This window comes from Taudactylus pleione, unplaced genomic scaffold (assembly GCF_031769625.1).
Source record: "Taudactylus pleione unplaced genomic scaffold, aTauple2 ptg000977l, whole genome shotgun sequence".
In the NCBI taxonomy this organism is placed as follows: Eukaryota; Metazoa; Chordata; class Amphibia; order Anura; family Myobatrachidae; genus Taudactylus; species Taudactylus pleione.
In genome coordinates this window covers 6140225-6162837 of record NW_028285378.1, presented here as the reverse complement: position 1 = coordinate 6162837, position 22613 = coordinate 6140225, and the positions used below count along the sequence as shown (strand labels likewise).

Below are 22613 nucleotides of genomic sequence, written 5' to 3'. Positions count from 1 at the left end.
GACACCCCGGTTATCCCTAAGTCTCTGGACAGGTATCTGTTATAATAGATCTATAACAAAACTGTTATTCGGTATGTACATAAAAACTGAGTACATTATACCTAATGTACTTGACCATATATGGAATCCTCCTTTTCACATACTGTAGATCTAAACCAGACTAGAGACAAGCCATGGACACCTGCCCTCAAATATCTTTAAAGGAGTGAAAAATCAATTCTATAGGTTTCTAATGGACTGCATATATTTTGCTTTGTGTGACTCTTAAAACACTTTAAAAGTACCTATGAAGACCTGGCTACTATTAAAGTAATATTGCACTAGTAGCAACGAGTATCTCTAATCTTTTATTATTTGTTTACAACATTAAAAACAATAAGACTACTCACCATCTTCATTCAAAAAAAGCTTGTTAAACCTCAACCCACTCGGTTCTTTCCCCACATATCTGTGCACATACTCTGTGCTCAGGTCATTTACTGCAATGGCGTACTTCAGGGGCTTCACGCATGACTGCAGGCAGAATGGGACTTTGGTATCACCCACAGAATGCCTAGACAAAAAAGGAGACTTTTCTAGAAGCCAAATTGTTAGATGTCAGGAGACTGAATAAAAGGTGCCCCCACACTGAACGACTCGCAAAAGATGCAATGCTGTCAACGATTTCCCTTGAACTCCCCGAGCAACTCACCGGCACTCCTGGACAGACGATATCTTGCTAAACTCTGCAATGTGACTAACAAGCTATTGTGTATCCTTAATGATTTCCAGTGCATCGTTAAAGGATTGCCAGATCTTACCTGCAGTAGGTAAGATCTGAAGATACGACAAACGACCTGTGGGACCGGGCATCGGATTGTTATAGTTCCTGGAAGCTGCACGATTTGCACGTTTTTAAACTATGTATCATTCCGATGCATCTTTTTTGTGCAAATCGTGCCTAAAATTGTCCAGCGTGTGGGCACCTTAAGTCATATTAAATATATACAGTACATGAGATAGATGTAAATGTGTGTTATGGAAGTGACATCACTGACATAGGTGGGAGAGGACATAGTTTGGGCCAATTACGTTCCAAAGTACATGAAAAAGCACCAATAAATAAATTAAATAAACCATTTCTCTGGCATGTTCGTTCACTTTCTTTTTCAGTATTTACAAAGAAGAAAGATAAATTGTTAAAATTTAATTTCAAGCTTTTCTTAGTTATTCATTTGTTGATACCTTTTCATACATTTTACCTTGTAACATTGCCAAATTTTATCCTATCGGCAGATTCTAACACTTATTTTTTCACGGAATCATTCTCCCCATGCCTTGATAAGTATACCAACCAAATGTGTTGGAATTCTGTCAATTAGTTAGAGCTAAAGAAGAATGACGAAGAATAGAACCATGCTGAGGTAGCTATGTATTTAACATTCACAATGGCGACAATCACATTGTAACTAGATCGGCACTTTAACTTTATTATATGCCACATTTAAAATACCAGATAAATATGATATAGTCTAAATTCGCAACATGAAAATGAAAACATTCACACAAATTTAAGAAGACTCTCTTGCCGGAAGACGTGCTGTAACATCCGGGTTTCATCTATGCACTTACTCTGCAGTATAGTAGCCCATAGGCTAACACCATTTTCAACATTCTGGAGCTTGGTAAATCTGATGGTGTAGCAGCTCCCATAGATACCTACGTGGGCTGCTTCGTGGTCGTACATGAAGGGACTGTGGCAGATATCGTAGATCTCTGCTGCAGTCACTCCATGGTACATCCAGGGGATGCTTAATATTTGTGGGTACCCACCGAAAACAGGTGTCTCAGCTTGAAAAAGTACACAGGAGTGGACGAAATGCATTGCTACCCGCTATTCATTCACTATGAACAATAAGTAACTAATTTAGCCGGACGCAGCCACTTGGTTAAAATACCTCAAGGATAAGTGGATTTTATTGTATTATTTGCCACAGTTACAATAAAAGAGAAAAAAACAAGAAAGGCTCACTGTGGATCTTTCACAAGTTTTTAGTAACCAGCTGATACAATGCAGTAATGTATCGATGTTCAATCATTTGTTGAGTTTTTAATTTTTATGGTTTACACATTGTATATGTTCTAAAGAAAGCATTAAGAGATAATGAATGTAACATACTTTTGTATATAGATATTAAACATTTTCTAATTAATTATCCTGTTTCTTAGGATTAAAGAGCGCGGTTATTGTTTTCTCTTTTCCTTTGTATGTGTATTGGTTTGCAACCATTATTTTAACTGCAGCTCAGCAATATATTACCAATATAGTTTAGTAAAGCAATAGATGGATTGTGAATATCCTTGAATTTCGATGTATATTAAATTGATCATTATACATATCTGTATTAATTGTGATCCCTTCTAGCACTTATTTTTTATTTTTTTCCGGCTTTAACAATCCACTGTGACTATTTAAGTCCGGCATTAGTATACTGGATACACCGGCTTGGTGAGCAGTTGACGTCGGTGGATGTGTGCCGCTGGGAGTTGCTGACTTGAGAGATGTTGCCAAGTTGCTGACTTGAGAGATGTCACTTTGTACTTATTATCTGTACATAGCCACCACACAGCAAGGAGTTGCTATCCCGAGACGGACGCCACACTACATTGAGGTACATCACGAGCAAGGGTAAGGACATTTACCCTACAACTCCCTACTCTCTATAGACTATACTGACCGTGGAATGCATATATAATTGGCAAGGAATTACATCTGTACTCCCGATTTACAAAGTCGGCTTATGCTGACTTGGACTGTGATATTATAACAAAGCACAGGTAAAATCATTATACATTTGGAACTATATTTAATATCTTAATAATTGGCTTCATAAGTTCAGGAAATGTCAACAAAATAATTTTGGAAAATCCTGCTATATCCTGACATTTGTATATTGGACACAGTGAAATATAATTTCAAAGGCAGTATTAATGTTATGTATCTTTTTTATTCATGAGATTGTTGCAATATACTGTATCTAAGTATATATTAGAGATACATTCTTGCAAGTGAGAGATATAATATTGACCTATTGTTGTTATTAATTGCTATTTTAGATATTTTAAGGTGTCTTATTTTTATTTGAACTAGGTTCATGGTAATAAAACATTTGTTTTCTTAACACTGGCTGATAGTTAATACATTTTAGGATTTACCAGTGCCTTTTTTCTCCCAACCGGTTAGAATGCATTAACCATCATTAGTACCGTGTCGCCATAATGTGCTCGACATTACACTGCCAACAATGTGATTGTCAATATTGTTAATGTTGGCAAATTATACCAATCCTTAGTCTTTGTATGTATTTACTAACCATGTTTATTATTAGGACCTTCATACAAATTGCGCACACAAAATAAAAGCAGTAATTTACCTCTGACCATCTACTGTACATATTGAAACTCCCCAAAGGTCTGGGCTAAATTTAGCAAGCTGAGGAATGTAATCTGCAACCTGTAGAAGGAAAAGGAAACACTATGAAATTGTTACAAATCATTAAAGGTCAACCTTAACTACCATGATCATGTCCATCAGTGAATAAATGCATCAGCATGTCTGTCTAAGCCATTACTCCCTGTTCCCTACAGATGTGTCCTCATACATTGCAATGCAATGCAACTAGGTCGTACCAGCAGACTATGCTGATTAATTTGATATGCGACAATTGTATATCTGTGAGCATCCGAGTCTGTACTTGAACCACAATGAAAGTGGAATGAAAAAAGCTACGACACGGACATTCTAGCACTTCGTATACAGATTCAGAGACTCAGTCGCACTCAGATATACAAGTGTCGCATATCAAATTAATGAGCACAGTCTGCTGGTGCATCCTAGTCACATCACATTGCGACTTAGACACATTTTCGTCAAACCTGGGGTGTCGAGAGGGGCTTTTTAGCGCAACTGCAGCAAAGATGTATAAGGTAGCATCTGTAAAGCTGATCAGGATGTAACGCTTTTAAATTGTCAAGTAAAAATTACAAAGTAAAATTCTTTATTAAACTTCCATACACATCATCATAGTTGCCAACTCTCATGGTATGTCCGGAAAGCTCTGGGAATATATGGAAATATCCTACTTCCCGTGAGGGAAGGGTAAAGATTTTGGAACTGCGGTGCACCACCCAATTACCAGACTACGTATGCACGGTGGGAGGACAGGCCAGGCCCAGCTCTAGGGGTGTTCGACAAGTGCGGTCGCACAGGGGCGCCACCCATAGAGGGTGCACCCCTCCCCAACATCCTGATTTCAGCAGGACAGTACTGTGGCCCGCGGGTGGTCAAATCAGGATGTTGGGGACCCCCATTGCCGCAGTTGTGCCGGACCCCTGGAGTGTGAATGGATGCAGTGCGCGTGCGCGTGGCATCCATTCACTGACGGGAGAGGGCTGGGGGAAGCCCAGCCAGTGACGGAGGGCTGGGCTTTACCCCCAGCCTGATGTTATTTGGAGGCGTGCCATGTGGGCACGCCTCCAAATAAAGTCACTTAGGGGGCGTGGCCTTGGGTAATGACAGGCATAATGACAGATCACAAATCTCCATTGCAGAGCTTCACGGAGAACATTCCGAATTCCTAGCAGATTGAGTTAGCCTGCCTTGTGCATACATAAGCCAGAGCTTTGAAAGTTTATTATTGTATTTCTCCTTATGAAGATTAATTTAAATTATTTATTTAATATGTCCCCACAGTATAGGCTGAACAAGAAATCTGTGGAAGGGGTTATTAGCTAACCAGCTCAAACCAGTTTCCAGAATGAAGCAACTAGAGCTGCAGACTGTTTGCAGCTTTTAAGGCTTTTTAAGAGATCAGGCTTGACTTTTACAATTATTTTAAGTAAAAGTTGGGCAGTTCCCCTATTAACGATGTGGAGGGGATTTGGCAGGAGGCGGTGGGTAATATTTTATTTCCCAATTATATAAATACACAACAGTTCTTGAAGTGAATATGGTAATTGCAGATTAATTATATTTGTAATTTATTTTACATTTAGTTATTCTTGTTTCCTTGCCGGTTTGGTGAAAAACATTGAAAGATAATTCTGCTACATACATATGTGTCCTCATACACGTAGCCTCAATACTCCATGCGGCACGAGAGAGCAATCGAATGCAACAAACCGCTTCAAAAGACACACACTGATCAATTTGATATGTGACACATGTATATCTGTGTACATCAGAGTCTGTATCAGAACGTGGCGCGAAAAAAAAACGTGGCCACCGCATCTAAGGACTTTGTATACAGATTCAGACTCAGTCGCACACAGATATAAAGTGTCAGATATCAAATTAATCAGTACAGTCTCGTGAAGCGGCGATGCACTAGTTTACTACTAAGATGCATTTCCGGACGGAAAAACACAAAAAGAGAGATGCTTATGCAAGCCAAGTCGCAAATGACCTGGCGCGCTGAAAGGGCTATTTGTTGCAACTATAGCAAAAGTGTATGAGGACATATTTGTACAGATGTGTCCTCATACATCTAGCCTCCTTGCGCGTTAAACTGCCCTTCTAGTTGCGCCATGCTGTGGCGTGACTTGGGAGCACCAAGCGTCTTTTCATGTAACTTTTTACCTTTGAATGCGTATTATTCACACTGCGATGGAAATAGTTAGCACAGCGTGTCTTTTTGTGCAACGTCTAATGCACGTGATGTGAATAGTTAGCACAAGCAGCTTCTCCTGATAAAAAATTAAATGTGGCATGCCTATATTCTGTGAGCGACTGCAGGTGTATCTGCATGCGAAATGCTACGTTAGTGTCAGTGGCTGTAACACTATAACGTAGCGTTTCACATGCAGATACACAAGCAGTCACACACAGAACATAGGCATGCTGCATATCATTTTAATCAGCATAAGCGGCTTGTGCTCACTATTCACATTGCTGTGCATTAGAAGTTGCACAAAAAGACACTCGGTGCTACCGAGTCACACAAAGCCCCGGAGCTATGTGTAGTGCGACTTGTAGCCCACGGAGGATAGATGTATGTGGACACATCTGTATGTTACTTCTTTAATGAGATTTGTTGAAAGGCTAGTACTAAAAATGTTAAGGTTTACTGTATCTGATTTTTGTCAGCAGCTAGAAATAGCATCAGTACAGGTTATGGGGCTAGTTTCCTCCTGGTGGTGCTGGAAATGCCCCTGGGTGACATTAACTAAGCCCATAGGTGAGGTTAGACATGACTTTTGGAAGCGTTGTTTACATTTAATACAGCAATCTCCCCCCTAAAATTTTTTATTTAAAGTATTCAAGTATGCAGACCACTTAAAGAGCTTTTTTCATGTTTAACAATTCATTTAACCTCCAAACTATGTATAGTAAGTTCCTCCATCTCTTCAAGCTGAGAACAGTCACAGGGAAGAACAGGTGCACTACAGGTTGTCCATAGCATGAAAATAGAGCTATATGGAAGAGCTTCTATAGATCTCTATTGTGTAGAAGCAGCATCAGGTATAGTAATAGAGGTAGTCTAAATATTTTATATACAAAGCAGAAACATTTAATTATAAAGGGATTGTCTGTTACAGGTTGAGTCTCCTATATCCAAAATGCTTGGGAAAAGGGGTATTTTGGATATCGGAATATTCCGTATTTTGGAATATTTGCATACTATAATGAAATATCTTGGGTATAGAACCCAAAACTAAACACAGAATGCATTTATGTTCTATATACACCTTATACACACAGCCTGCAGGTCATTTTATACAATATTTTTAATAATTTTGACCATCAAAAAAAAAGTTTGTGTACATACATGAAATTAATTTATGTTTCATATACACCTTATACACACAGCCTGAAGGTTATTGTATACTGTATTTTAATGATTTTGTGCTTTAAAAAAAGTTTGTGTACATTGAACCATTAGAAAGCAAAGGTTTCACGTATTTCGGAATATTTGGATATAGGAGACTCAACCTGTATATGCAAAGTATATAAAGTTATAAAGCCAAAAAGACTGACCATTTATTGGTTATTGCATGGAAATCTCACCTTTCCACCTGATAATTTTTTAGCACTTTCAAAGAGTTCATCAATGTGTGAAGTGAAAGACATAAAATCTGGAATGACAAACTTTCTTCTAAATGCCTGTGTGAGCAGCACAATGTTGCTCTGAACACACCTGTGGAAATGAAGAAATGCAGTATTTATACAGAGCTTATAAGTGCTTGCTAAAGACTGGATTTCACATATAACAATAAATGTACATGTACAGACTGCGTTCCTTTACGTTTAGTTCTTACACCTTTATATTTTTTTATAGGAAATATTATGGAGGATTTCCACTGACATTGCACTTAGATGGTGTGAAATATGTTTTATACCTTTTAATGGGCACAGGTTTCTTTTAATTTAAAAGCTATACCATTAATATACGCATTAAAGGGGAAAATACCCAAACAACTATATAGGTTGTTGTTAACTCTTAATAACATTTATTTTATTAATATTTACTTATTTAGCCCCAGTATATTCAATTGCAGTTCATTTTAAGCTAACACGCATTTAATATTAGAAAATGGATTCATTTTTGTTGTCCATTTTGAAAATCACTTTCATTTTTAGCATTTGTGTGCTCCTGCATGAATGTGACAAAAATAATGTACTTTATATAGTATATAGAAGACACCAATTTGTATAATTAAATATTTGAACGAGATAGCGCTAGAAATGAGTAACATACTGTTTAGCTTTATTTTTCTTATATGACCAATCATTCAAATACTACATAACATAGATGTGTCCACATACATCTAGCCACCTTGCTCGATAAACAGCCCTACTAGTTGCGCCATGCCGTAGTGCTACTTGGTAGTGCAGACTTTTTCCTTTAATATACATCTTATTCACATAGCTGCCACTAACGTAGCTTTTCGCATGCAGATATAGCCAGTGTCGCACACAGAATATAGGGCATGCCGCATATTTTATTCAGCAGAAGCTTCTTGTGCATCCTATCTGCACTGCTTTGCGAGTAAAACATTTTAAGCGGAAAAAAAAATCGCACGAAAACACGCTCTGCACTACCGTGTCACACAGCACTCATACAATATCTGTAACGCGACTTGTAGCACACGGAGAATAGATGTATGTGGACACATCAGTGCCAACTGCAAACTATACCTAACCAGGACATAAAATACAGTTTAACATATTTTATACAGACAAAATTACCAGATTATACCAACATATCTGTGCTCTGACACATGCCAGCTGATGCTCACAGAGTTGTCTTCCAGGCCAGGACTAGCGCTATGGAGAAAGTGCGGTATTCAAATTGTAATGGCCACTTGAAAACAAGACAAAACAGAAGGACATAATTCTCCAAGAGACCGGTCTCTCCACCAATTCCCTGTTTTCAATCTGAAATCGAGCGTATGCTGGTGCTTTAGAAATGGTGCAACTATCCCTCTTGAAATCCCCATGGTATCTGACACAGCCACATGAAAGACCCAAAGTTAAAACACAAAATCTACCTAACCTGACTAAGAACAGGACGTTTTAGGGGGAGGGACAAATAGGAGGGATGTGTAGGCTTATATAAACAAATTAAAAAACACACACACACACACACACACACACACTTGGCATACATTTACATAACCAGAAAAATTGCACACTGACACACAATTACTGTAAACATTGTGCCAGACAGTTCTTTACGTTTATCTTAAGTCCAACAATAACAGTCCCTCACTTGAAAATAACTACTTAGTGGTGCAAATTTAAATACAAGATATTAAAGGTCAGGGACAGCAGGTTATTAATTAGCTGTAATCGGGTAAAAAGGGAAAATTCTGCGGTCCCTTCAAAACAAGAATTGTTTCACAGGATACGAAAAAAACAAACATTAAAATGGTCCTCAGTACTTTACTGCAGATTGTGTGCTTGTTATTTTAATAATGCTACAGTTAGGAAATTAGCTACAACAATATTTTTAAATTATATTAAGTATTTTTTATTTTTTATTGACTGTAGTTTCTAGTATAAAATTGTTTTGCAAGATGGAAAACTACCACATACAGACTGGGGCTCATTTTATTGGTCACAATTTGCAGGTAAGAAACTCTGGAATTATCCTAATCTTCATTACTAGATGAGAATAAGTATTGTAAAGCTAAACATATGAACTGCAGTAGCATATTCCCAATATTTTCCCCGATAGTGGAATAAGTTTGATAAGCAAAAATAATATTTACTTTTTGAAGAGCTCTTTGTCAAGCATCACGCCATCAGAAGTAGTTTGAAGAGACAGTCTTAACATATCCATGCATTCTTTCAGCCTGGGATCAGAAGTTCGCAGTCCAGTAGACTTTAATGCCTGCAAAAAAGCCAATCAAGTTCATGTAATTTCTTGCTTGCATGTGTGCACATATCTGCCAACATTTCCATTTGGAAAGCTGGAGCACATTTAGACAACACTCAACCCACCATATGATGCCAATATTCATCCAAACTACGCCCAGGTCAACTTATGCCACAGCCACTTCAGTCAAGGCCACCCTTCCTTGGACATCAAAAACCCAGACCATTTTCAAGTTTACGTGCATGGTACTTGAGAGACACTGCACTGCTGTGTTAGTTTGAAAACATCCCCAACATGCCATTTTGTGGGGGTGAATCCACTACGAAAAGTTTAACAGGTTATATTCGCACTTCGTAATTGGAAGCACCTGAAGCAATTGATATATACTTACCAAAGAATAATTGCCGGCAACAATATTTTTACAAGAAATTATGATACAGTGTTTAAAAGTTTTTGTCAAGTGTGTTGTATACTCCTGCTCCATCCAGTTACTTGTCTCTCATTTGCCCTTCATCTTTATATTTCTCAGCATTTTTATTAATTGTTGAACTAAGCTGTATTGTAAAATTTTCAGAAAATGTAACAAAATGCATAAAGTTTAAAACACTAAAACAAGTAAAGCCCCATGTTAAACTACTAATGCAGGGTCTTAAACAGTATTCAGTCTCCATCTCTTTATGACACCTACATCATAACATTCCGAAAAAAAAATAGTAAACCATGTAATCACAAAAGTAATAAAATATAAAGAACTAAAATCTCATTTAATAATTGTAACTACTAATGGTACTACTGTTGGACCACCATTGGCAGCTATAATAGCCAGTTAGTCTTTTTGGATAAGAGACTAGTGGTTTTTTTATTTTTTTGAAGAGATGTCTTATAAAAGCCACCACATCCCAGTGTATTTAACCCTGAAAATGTAAATGCTTTAATAGCATGTTACTGTGTTTTGCTATTTAAAACGTATCGGGAAGCAGCGGCTTTTACAAGCTGCCATTTACTAACTTAACAATTCTTATCAGCACAATTGTTCAAAATGAATCATGTAAGCTAGGGAAAAAACAAAGATTGATTTTACTGGTCTTGTTGAAAATTTATGAATGGGCCCTCAAATACATCTATTTTCTTTATTCTAAGCCACTCCAGAATTACTTTGCAGAGGGCCTGATTCAGAGCCGGACGCTCTGACCAGAGCGCTCGCTCTGAATCAGTGCCCTCCTCCCTAAAAATGGAGCGGCCTCCAGGCCGCTCGTATAGCTGTGGGTGACCACCCACAGCTATAGCGAGCGGCCATGATGATGGTCGCGATGGTCTTTGACCATCGCGACCATCGGGCTTGCGACGAGACCCTGCGGTAGGGTCTCGCTGCCGCAAGCCCAGGAGTGATTTTGGCTCTATCAGAGCCAAAATCACTCCCACTGACATCATTACTGATGTCAGTGGGGCCGGACTCAGACGGTAGGCGTTCCCATGGGAACACCTCCGTCTGGCAGCCACGCCCCCGGAACGCCCACCAAAAGGGGGCGTGCTGTCACTCACCATCGACAGCACGTCCCCTTTGGTGCGAGACCCCGAGCGACATATTCCTCGTCGCTCGCCGGGTCTCGCACATGCGCACGACGGAGCTCCCTCCGTCGTGCGCATGCGACCAACATCGACCCGCTAGCGAGCGACCTTCGCTCGCGAGCGCTTCTGAATGACCCTCAGTGTGCTTTGCATCAGTGGGGGTGATTCAGTAGTGGACAGAATAGCAAAGCTGCAGGCAAGCAGCTTTGCAATTCCGTCCTTGCAATTATGTTAATGTACAAAGGGATTGAATCCGCCCTAGAACATACTCAAATAATTTAAATTGATTAGAAATATAATTACTGTCTAACCATCATTTTGACTGTTCTATGAACCAAATCATAAACAGCATATAGTTGGTGGTGCTCCCAGAAAGTAAGTAATGAAACTTTGGTTTTTCAAAGAAGCAATAAGAGACAAAAATATCTTTTAGTGGGGCACACTTTGTAACAAATAATCATGATATGATTTTACAATATTAAAACATAACTTTTAAATGGTAATAATCCTAAAAGAAAAAAAAAAAAAAAAAAAAAAAAAAAAGAGAAAAGAACCTGTTTCTAGAACAAATGAAAATATTTTAAGATACCAATAAAAATATATTACATCTAAAAGTCAGTAGGAATAGGATTTGTAAATTATTTAGGGGAAATCGTGTCCTATTCCCTTCAAACAACGATTTTGGTGGGCGATTTGATAGGAAAAAATAAATTACCTCTCTATTATATTATTATTAATTAACAGTATCTTATAAAGCGGTTGCGCTTTACAACTTGAAACCACATTAATAGAACAAGACTGGGTTGTAAGAGACATACATAAAAGGTAAGAGGGCCCTGCTCGCACGCTTACAATCTATAGGGAAATAGGTGTTGATACACAAGGATAGGTGCTACATATTGCAAATTGGTCCAGCCAGATTGCAGAGGTTCTTGGTGAGCTGTATGATCTAGTCACACAGGAAAGTTGGCCTAGGGTTAGGAGGATGTGAAATTGAAGAAAGAAATGTGATATGTGTATATCACATATATCATAGGGAGTTAGAAAGGGAGGTTATGTGGGCGGTTCTGGAATCTAAAAAGCTTGTCTGAAGAGGTGAGTTTTTAGAGAACGCTTGAATGTTTGGAGACTAGAGGAAAGTCTTATTTTGCATGGGAAGGCTTTCCACAGGGTGGGTGCAGCCCGAAAATAGTACTGTAACCATGAATGGGAGCAAGTAATGCGTGGGGATAAGAGACGCAGATCTTGTGCAGAGCGGAGAGATTGAAGAGATGTATGTTGGTGTGGTTTGGTTAATAGCTTTATGTGTGAGTGTAAGTATTTTATATTGTATACGGTAGAAGACCATGAAGGGACTGATGGAGTGAATCAGCATACAATGAACGTTTGGCGAGAAAGATCAGCCTCACAGCTACATTCATAATGGACTGTAGCAGCAAGAGAGAGTTTTAGTCAATGCAGGTAATAATGAGTGCATGGATTCGAGTTTTTTTGTCTTGTGTAAGATATGATCGAATTTTGGCTATGTTTTTTAGATGTATGTAACAGGATTTTGAGATGCATTGAATGTGGGGAACAAAGGACAGTTCAGAGTCAAGGATGACACCTAGGCAGCAAGCTTTTGGGGTGGGGTTTATTGTCAAGTTGCCAACAGCTATAGATAATTCAGGTTGGTAACTACTATTGGCTGCTGGAAATATAATGAATTCTGTTTTGGATATATTAAGTTTGAGGTGGCGAGATGCCATCCACAATGAAATAAGAGACTTTCAGTGACACGGACCAGCACAGATGGTGACAAATCTGGGGAGGATAGGTAGATTTGAGTATCGTCCACCTACAGATTATATTCAAAACCAAAGTAGCTGAGTAGTTTTCCAAGAGAGGTGGTATAGAGAAAAGCAGAGGACCTAAGACTGAGCCTTGCAGTACTCCAACTGATAGAGGTAGCGAAGTGGAGGTAGAATCAGAAAAGCGAGAGTGGTCAACAGTGTCAAAGGCAGCAGAGAGATCTAGAAGAATTAGAAGCGAGTAATGGCCTTTAGCCTTGGCGAGTGTAAGCAAGTCTCTCCAATAGCTTGGAGGGGTAAGGGAGCTGGGAGATAGGATGGTAATTTGAGAGAGTTCGGGTTCGGTTTCCAGAGATCTGAACCCACCCAAATTTAGCAGATCCGAGTCGGATCCAAGCCGGCTCGGATGTTCCCGCCTTACTCGGATCTCTCAAATCGAGACAAAACCATAGAGACTACATTTCGCGGTTCGTGAGCTTTCGTCTCTATGACCAATGTAGTATACAAGGAACAACACGACAGACGCCATTTCACTCCGGCTGTGGAGACTGAACAGGGAGGGTGGGTAGTGTAGGGCTGGGGGAGGTGCTGGTGCTGTCTCCTGGGCTGGTGACTGCTGATCCATTCTAGGCTGGTGCTGTGACAGCTGTCAATGTGCTGTCTGCTGTGTCCATCTGGGCTGTTGCTGATCCATCTGGGCTGTCTGCTGTGTCCTGGGCTGGTGTTTTTCATGCCTGCTGTGTCCATCTGGGCTGGTGCAGAACTGCAGATACATCTGGGCTGGTGCTGTGTCCATCTGGGCCCAAGTTCTGGACTCAAAAAAAATATATATAGTCAAAAAAAATAAATCAATGTGTCTTTTATATTTTTCTGTGTGTGCGTGCGTTAGGATTAACCGCAGTACCGCACAAGATCCAGCCAGCAACGCAAGTTGCAACCTAGTGCTGCCCTGACTCCAGTCGTGATCAATCTGTGCTCTGGGCCCACGTTCTGGAGCTGAAAAAAAATCAAAATCAATTGTTTTTTTTTTCTAATAATTGTATGTGTGCCTGTGTGTGTTAGGCTTAGCCGGACAAGATCTAGCAAGTCAGCAACGCAACCTAGTGCTGCCCGACTCCAGTTGTCATCAATCTGTTCCCTGGGCCCAAGTTCTGGACCCGAAACACTCTCCCCCCCCGAAAAAAAAATTGGGTCTTTTGTCTGTTTATTTTCTGTGTGCGTGTTAGGCTTAGCCACACAAGATACAGCAACGCAACCTAGTGCTGCCCGACTCCAGTCGTCACCAATCTGTGCTCTGGGCCCGAGTTCTGGACCCGAAAAAAAAAAAAAAAATAGTGTCCTTTGTATATATTTTTTCTGTGTGCGCACGACTGCACGTGTGTGAATTTTGTAACCGCACCTTGGCTACACTACTGGTGCTTGTGACACTGCTTCAACACCGTAGAAATTATGGAAGGCTGTCACATGACAGGAGAGCAAGGCCAAGAACCACATGTTGTAGCTTTCGCCAGCAGTCATCATGATAATGCAAGGCCGTCAACTTCCTTGTCCTCTATGAAGGCCCATGCCTTCAATCCTCAAGGGTATCCCAACCATTATTTTTGCACAGTCCTCAACTCCATTAATAATTATATCAGTCAGTTTTGAGCCAGCAAGCTGGATGCAACCTTTTGGCCCTTCAACTAGAAAAAAATCAATATTGTGAGCTGTAAGGTAACCAAAATTGACTGGATACGAGTGGAAATAAATGTTATTGAGGTTATTAATACTGTAGGAACAAAAAAGGCACATTTTATGTGATTTTAGCCTTTTTTTTTTTTTTTAAGAAAAAAAATCCAAATCCAAAACCAAAACACAAAAACAAAAACACCAAGGAAAAAAATCCAAAACCAGATTCAGATCCAAAATCAGGGAAGATCCAGATCCAAAACACGAGGGTCGGCACACATCTCTAGTCAGAATATTGTTTTTTCAAAATGGGAGTGATCACTGCATACTTGAACAGTGATGGACAGATACCAGTAGAGAAGGAGAGATTACAGATATTAGTTAAGGGTGGGATGAGCACAGGAGACAGAGAGCTTTACTGATTTGTGAGGGTATATGATCAAGAGAGTAGGAGGATGAGAAGAGTGTAGATACTTCATCTTCATTAGTGGGGTCAAATGACGAGAATGTGCCAGCGGGTTTAGGTAGGAAATTGAGCAGGTCACTGGCCGAGGAAGAGCCCACCATTTAATTTTGGATATTATCAATGTTGTCCTTGAAATAGGAGGCAAGATCTTGTTCACTGATAGTAGAAGGTGGGTTGGGTGAGGGAAGGGTAAGAAGTGATTTAAATGTATTAAAAAGTCACTTGGGGTTAGAGGCTTGGGCAGAGATGACAGATTGGAAATATGTTTGTTTGGCAGTATCCAGTGCATTACGATAAGAGTGGTATACAGTCCTATATGTGAGAAAGTCTACTTAGTTAAGTAATAAAGTTGTGATCGGAGCGCTAAACCCTATTTAGTGCTGGTTTAGTGTAGTGTAACAATATGTTGTCCACTGGACACACTATATGGATGTCCATGACACTACTCTAAACCAGCATTACTTAATAGAGTGTAGTGCTCCGATCACAACTTTATTACTTAACTATTTAGGAGAAGAGACATCTCCACCTTCGGAGGAGCTCCCCAGAACAAGGTTAGTGCATATCTGTAGAGCAGGGTTGCACTTTATATTATTCACACTACTTATATCTCCTGGAATAGTCTGCTAAACATGCATTAGCAGATGTTGTGCTACAGCCAGTACATTAAAGCAATTACGTTTCAATTATCAACACGTCGTACACATCACACTAGTGAGCAGTTTTCGTATCTCCAATTATTTGGAGTGGGATGTAGTTATGGCCAGTCTCAATCCCAACGCTGGAATCCCGACAAGGGAGTTGAGATAGGCGTCGGAATACCGACGCCTATCTTAATCCTGACGCCGGAATCCAGGAGGATGCATGCTTGATTGTTAGCCGCGGAGGTGAGGGTTAGGTTTAGGAAAGTCAGCGGGGGAGGTTAGGGATATTAGCACCCCTATGGGGAGAATTAGAATCAGGCACCACTGGGGAGGGGTTATGGTTAGGCACTAAGGGGGAGGGTTAAGTTTAGGCATGAATGGGGAAACTTAGATTTAGGCACTAATGTGGAGGGTTAGAGTTAGGCTACAAGAAGGGAGGGTTAGGGGGAGAAGGGGGTGAGTAAGTATACTTACCCGACCCCTGTCGGGATACCAATCATCGGGATGCCGCTGTCAGTATTGTGACAGGAGGCATCCCAACAGCCAGCATTACATACCTATTCCATTTGGAGTACATATTAAGACAAAAACAAGAGAGCTGAATTAAATACAGTGAATCAAACAGTTCCCATCAAGTATCTCCTCAAACACAGGTGTTATTAACTCACACAATATCACCAGCAGTACATATGTTGCAACAAAAATCACAGTAATATAAATAAAGGATACACTGTTGCCAGCAGTATAATTATACTGCAACAGTGTTAACTTGCAGGATTATGTTACAATGTTACATTACATGTACCTTCAAATGCATTTTATTCACAAAATGATGCAAATGGCTAGCACAAGCAGTTTCTGCTGATTAAAATTATATGCAGCATGCCTGTGTTCTCTGTGCATCTGCATGTGAAATGCTACATTACAGTGTCAGCAGCTAACACTGTAACGTAGTGTTTTGCATGTAGATACACCCGCAGACGCACAGACTACATAGGCATGCTGCATATCAATTTTAATCAGCAGAAGCTGCTTGTGCTAGCTATACGCATCACTGTGTGAATAAGACGCATTGAAGGTAAAAAGTTGCACAAAAAGACACTTGGCGCTACCAAGTCACGCCACGGCATGGCGCAATTAGAAGGGCTGTTTAACGCGTTAGGAGGCTAGATATATGAGGACACATCTGTACATGAGGAGGATACTTAATATTTGTGACTAACCACTCTCAAAGCGGGTGTTTCAGGAAATACACCAAAAAAATTTAATGATAAATGGGCACCTTAGTATATAGTGTGTATAGATGATTGTTTCAGCATTTCCCAGCTAAAACAGATTTGTTCAATAATCCGTTCTGTAGGTCAAGAACTAAAATCTCGGCCTCAGTCTCCCAATATTGAGCAGTGTGTGTGCATTCTCGATAATCTGCCCATATTTACTATGTTTTTTTACGGATTACCTCATCATCCTTATGGGCGTGCATATGCAAATTCAATGTGAAAGAGTAAACACTACATGTAAATAATGTACAGTAGAGTACCATATTGTAATCTGACTAATGTAATTTTTTTATTTTTAAAACAGAGCTAATTCCTCTCCGTTGGCAACAGGATCGTTAGGGCCAACGCAGTTCACAAGGCCATTTTAGGGGGGCTACACCCTTGGTAAAGTACATCAATGCTTACTACTACAGTATACAGTAGTGTACTACTTACAGTACATTGTGGATTTCAAGATTTTACATTATACCAGTGGTTCCCAAAATGGGTGCAGTGGCACACTGGGGTGCCTCAGGGCACTTGCAGGGGTGCCTGGTGGTGGTACAAAACCAAATAAAATTATTTTTAGTCAGTGTGATAGGCAAAACCAGTGCTAATGGCATTCAATCAAAAAACACGTGGACAAAAAGAAGAAGAGCAGCCCTGTCAACCACCACATAATAACTGAACCTAAGGGTGACATATAAGCACAATTTACTTCATTTAAATCTTATTGAATTTCTCAATAAGATACTTTTAGCCCAGAGATGCCATGGAAAAAATTTCGATTATATAGGGTGCCGTGACTTGAAAAAGTTTGGGAACCACTGCAATACAGGTTGGGTCTCCCATATCCAAATATTCTGAAATACAGAATATTCCAAAATGCAGAATTTTTTTTAGCATGCCTGAGATAGTGACACCTTTGCTTTTTGATGGTTCAATGTACACAACCTCTGTTTAAGGCACAAAATTATTAAAAATAAAGTATACAATTACCTTCAGGCTTTTTGTATAAGGTGTATATGAAACAAATGAATTTCATGTATGTACACAAACTTTGTTTGAACCACAAAATTATTGAAAATATTGTATAAAATTATCTGCAGACAATGTACATAAAGTGTATATAAAACATAAATGCTTTCTGTGTTTAGATTTGGGTCCCATTCCCAAGATATTTTATGGTATGCAAATATTCCAGAATACGGAATATTCCAATATCCAAAACCCCTGGTCCCAAACATTTTGGATATGGGAGACTCAACCTGTATACTTTATAGTATATTGCAGTGGTTCCCAAACTTTTTTGTATTAGTGTTGCAATGCCTTTTCTTTTCTTCTTCTCCACAGAACAAGTTCTTCAGGTGATAGCCCTCTTTCAGTTAATGGTCCACATGTTGGTTGTTTTTTGTTTTAGTTTTGTTTTTTACAGTTTATTTAAATTTACTTTTTTTCTTTTTATAATTAATACAGTTTCTTGTTCTACACCCTGTTTTGTCTTTCAATTTAACAGTATACAGTAGAGAAAAATATTGTACAGGGAACTTATTTTACAAACTTGGAAAAAAAAACCTTCACAAACACAGCTGGAGGCATGGGTGTAACTACCGTAGGTGCAAGGAGTGCAGCAGCTATGGGGCCCAGAGCTGAATCTGCCTTTTCAAAGTTACATGTTATATACATTTTTCACTATTGGGTGGTACTGTACATAAGGGCCCTTACAAATCTTTTGCCATGGAGCCTCAAAATACTGTACCTATTGTAGTTACGTCCCTGGCTGAAGGTTTCAAAAATGTGCACTCTTTTTTGAACTTGACAATGCTGGGTCTTCATACAGTAGGATGGTGTTGTAGAGGGTGTGCTGTAGATACAGTAAGCTTTATGGCCCAGTGGTGCAACATGTGCAATTGAAATACACTATCAGCTGAACCCTGTACCGTAACTGTTAGCGTTGGTGCAAATGAGGATTCTAGTTTGTCGGAAAAAACAAGAACAAATTATTGGCGTCCTGGGGCAGAGAGGATATGTGCCACGTGTGCAAGAGAAGAACAGAAGGAAGGAAGGCCCTGCTCATGAAGCTTATAGTCTAAAGGAAAGGGAGAGCCAGAGTACAGTAAAGGGAGCTAAGGGTAGAAAGCAGGAGTGAGAGAATTGGAGGGTGACAGAAGGTGAGGTAGACTGCGTGAAGACATGATTAAGTGGTGGGCAGATATGCTTTTATGAACAGGTGGGTTTTCGGCACACGCTTGAAGCAATTTAGTGGGGGACAGCTCGGGAGAAATACACAGTACAATGACTACTATTCAGTGCATACTTTACTGACAGTACAGTATGTCAGTCTTTCATACTTTGTCCTCAGGATCCTTAAAATTTCATGTGTTTCACAACATACAGTATATGTATCTTTGATTTGTTGCCTGACTAAAATACCCTACACCTTAGCTTCAGCTAACATATCTGGAAAATTAAAATTCCTAGGGTTCATGAGGATTGAGTTTGAAAAACACTTTAGTATGCAGTTTAACATTAATGTTATTCAATCTCTAACACTAACAGTGCAGTTCTCAATTGATGTTTGCACCATAGCTTCTCAACACTTAGGGCGGGATGCAAGTTCGGCTTTGCCTTGTAAATGACTGAACTTAAAAAAAACGATCGAGATCAGTCTGCATCCTGCACCCTAACAGTTAATGTTTAAAGGCTATCCATACTTCAGCACAGACAATTTAATTGGTACTCTAGTCAATTTGATTTAACCATTTGTGCTCAACCACGGATATCTTAAAACCTGGACTGTTAGGGTACCTTGAAGACCAAGTTTGGGAACCAGTGGTTTACGCAGTAATCAAATTACAGTACCCACCACAGTACAATACTGTTTTTTATTTATTGCTGGGTTAAGTTAGACCATGAGCTCTGGATCCTTCATCACATCACAGCAATTTCAGGTTATGTGGATGCCACTGTTTGGTGTTTCACTGTTGGAAGCTTGCTGTCCTATAACCACTGGCTGTCAGATTACCATCCTCCATAGCAGTTTTCTGGCAAACTGTAGCAATCCATACTTTGTTACTGTAATTCATCCTTTACAATCCTGAATATTGCCTGGCATCTTGAAAGGATATCTTCCATCAAATTGTTAGGGATCAGTATTTTATGTCAGCTTCCATCAAAATTGACACGCTTTGCCCAATTCTGGTCCTTGGGATGCGTCGCACAGAGTTGTCCGCCTCTGTGGTGATGACACAAAAGAGCATATAAGGCAAAAGTGTTCCAAATATGACCAGTGGTGAAGGAGTGCTAAACTTTGTAGGTCTTCCAGAAGAAAGTATACTTGCATTGTTGTTGCATGTGTCTGAACCTTCAGCTGACAACTGGGATGAATCAAGTGGACAAAATAGCCAACGATAGCTACGAGGCAGGCGACCACAATGGAGCATGGTAGTGGCATGCATGTAAGATACAGTATGTGCCACTGCTCTACAGTACTGTATGTGACTAGGGTGGAGGCAATTATAAAAATTAAAAGTTATGGGAAAAACTTACCCTTGTTAACTCTATTTCTTCGAAGTCCATAGGGTCCACAGGGATTACCATGGGATGTAGTAGGTTGGAGTGAGCAGTGCACCAAACAGTTAAAGCTTTAACTCCCAGAATGCAATGGCTCTCCTCCACATATACCCCACCCTCAGCCATCGGCAGCCAGTTTTGTAAGCAAGCCCAAAGCAGGAGTAGGAGAGAGGAGAAAGAAGATAATTACACTCAAACACTCTCACAAAAGATGAGGGAAACAGTGACTGAGAGAAAAATACCCAATTAAGCCAGGCGCGTCAGGGTGGGCACCCTGTGGACCCTATTATTATTATTATTACCAGTTATTTATATAGCGCATACATATTCCGCAGCGCTTTACTGAAAATATCTGTCCCTGCTCCAGTGGAGCTTACAATCTATATTCCCTACCACATGCACACACACATACACACTAGGGTTAATTTGTGTTGGGAGCCAATTAACCTACCAGTACATTTTTGAAGTGTGGGAGGAAACCGGAGCACCCGGAGGAAACCCACGCAAGCACAGGGAGAATATACAAACTCCACACAGTTAGGGCCGTGGGGGGAATCGAACCCACGACCTCAGTGCTGTGAGGCAGTAACGCTAACCATTACACTGTCTGTGCTGCCCAATGGACCTTGAAGAAAAAGAGTTAACAAAAGGTAAGTCTATCATAACTCTTATTTTCTTTTTCAGGGTCCATAGGGATACACAGGGATAACCATGGGGATGTCCTAAAGCAGTGTGCCCTAAGGGTGGGGATGCCCCTAAACAGAAAGGAGAATCCTGCTCCCAAAGGAAGCATCCTGAGAAGCTTAAAGACAAAAAGCCTAAGGAAGGTGTGGACGAAACCATACACACTTCAATCAAAATGAAAACCCTGGGACAAGACTTATGGAAGGTAACCATCCGTGTACATAGGACAGCGCTTTCCAAAAAAATAAATAAAAAGCAAGCACCCAGCAACCCCTAAAACCATAGGGTCATAACCTGTGGGACAGCACCCTTAAAAATAAGAGTGCTAAGCTCTGTGACAGATGCAGGCTGAGGAAGGTTTCCTGACCACAGAGCTAGAGAAACTTTTGGCTCTTAAGATGGATAACTCAATACCCACACCGTCACGAGGGAGGTCCGAGTGCAGGCAAGGAACCTGTGCTAACAGGTCCAGCCGTAGAGGAACTGGAAAAGGAGGGTCTATGGAGAGACTCCATAGATCGGTGAACCAGTAGCAGCTGGGCCAGGCTGGAGCTATCAGTATCACGTGCCACCTTCCTGCTTGAATTTCCAGGAAACCCTTGGGAGGAGGGAAATCTGAGGGAAAAGGTATGAGAGACTGAAATTTGATCGCACTGCCAGAGCATCCATGAAAGCTGTTGAGGGGTCTCTGGTCCTGAACCCATACCTGGAGACCTTGTGGTTGTGACGTGAGGCCATGGAGGTCTACATCTGGTAGGCCCCAATTGTTCACCAGGAGTTGAAAGACATCCGGGTGAAGAACCCATTCCCCTGCATGTACAACCTGACGGCTTAGGAAGTCTGCTCCCCAGTTAAGGACTCCGGGGATGAATACTGCAGAGATTGCCAGGAGATATGATTCGACCCACATTAGGATGTGTGTGCTACTTCTCGCCTGGCTGTCCGACTTTGCGTGCCTCCATGATGGTTGAGGTAGGCAACTGTGGTCACATTGTCAGAATGGATCTGGACTGGCCTGCCCTGGTGAAGGTGTCACGCCAAAGTGAGCGCTCTGTACACAGCTTGAAGCTCCAGGATATTTATAGGCAGGTGAATTTCCTGAGTTGTCCATCTTCCCTGAAAAGTATGACTACCTGTCACCGCGCCCCATCTGTGAAGGCTGGCATCCGTAGTGAGAAGTTCCCGATGTGGAATCTAGAAAGGGCGACCCTTGCCCAGATGGGACATCTGCAGCCACCATGAGAGCGAAAGCCAAACCTCCGGAGAGAGAAGGATCGTCTTTGGACCAGATTAGATGATACTGTATGTTCCACCGGGAGAGAATCAATTGCTGAAAAGGCCTGGAGTGGAACTGTGCATATTCCACCATAACAAAGGTGGATACAATGGACCTGTATTGCTAAGTGAATGGATACTCTTCGATTGCAGAGCAATTTGCGCACATGTAATTGCAGTACCGAAATCTTGTCTGCTGGCAGAAAGATAATTTTTACCTGATATTCTAGGAGTGCACCCAGATGTACCATCCTCTGTGTTGGAAAGAGGGAGGACTTGTTCCAATTGATGAGCCAGCTGTGTGCTTGCAGACAGGCAATGGTCAG

The 22613-nt window shown here is 40.5% G+C and overlaps 1 protein-coding gene across 3 annotated transcripts in view; it reads right to left on the bottom strand.

Moving 5' to 3' along the window:
• Positions 1 to 22613, bottom strand: part of LOC148454597 (glutaminase kidney isoform, mitochondrial-like) — a 600729-nt gene that overhangs the window by 367138 nt on the left and 210978 nt on the right. For all 3 annotated transcript variants that reach the window (XM_088460752.1, XM_088460753.1, XM_088460754.1), the window contains exons 3-6: positions 9253 to 9374; positions 7046 to 7175; positions 3414 to 3493; positions 390 to 553 (exon numbers count right to left, since the gene is read on the bottom strand). In XM_088460752.1, the coding sequence (XP_088316878.1) occupies positions 390 to 553; positions 3414 to 3493; positions 7046 to 7175; positions 9253 to 9374 (496 nt within the window). The remainder of the gene's footprint in view (positions 1 to 389; positions 554 to 3413; positions 3494 to 7045; positions 7176 to 9252; positions 9375 to 22613) is intronic.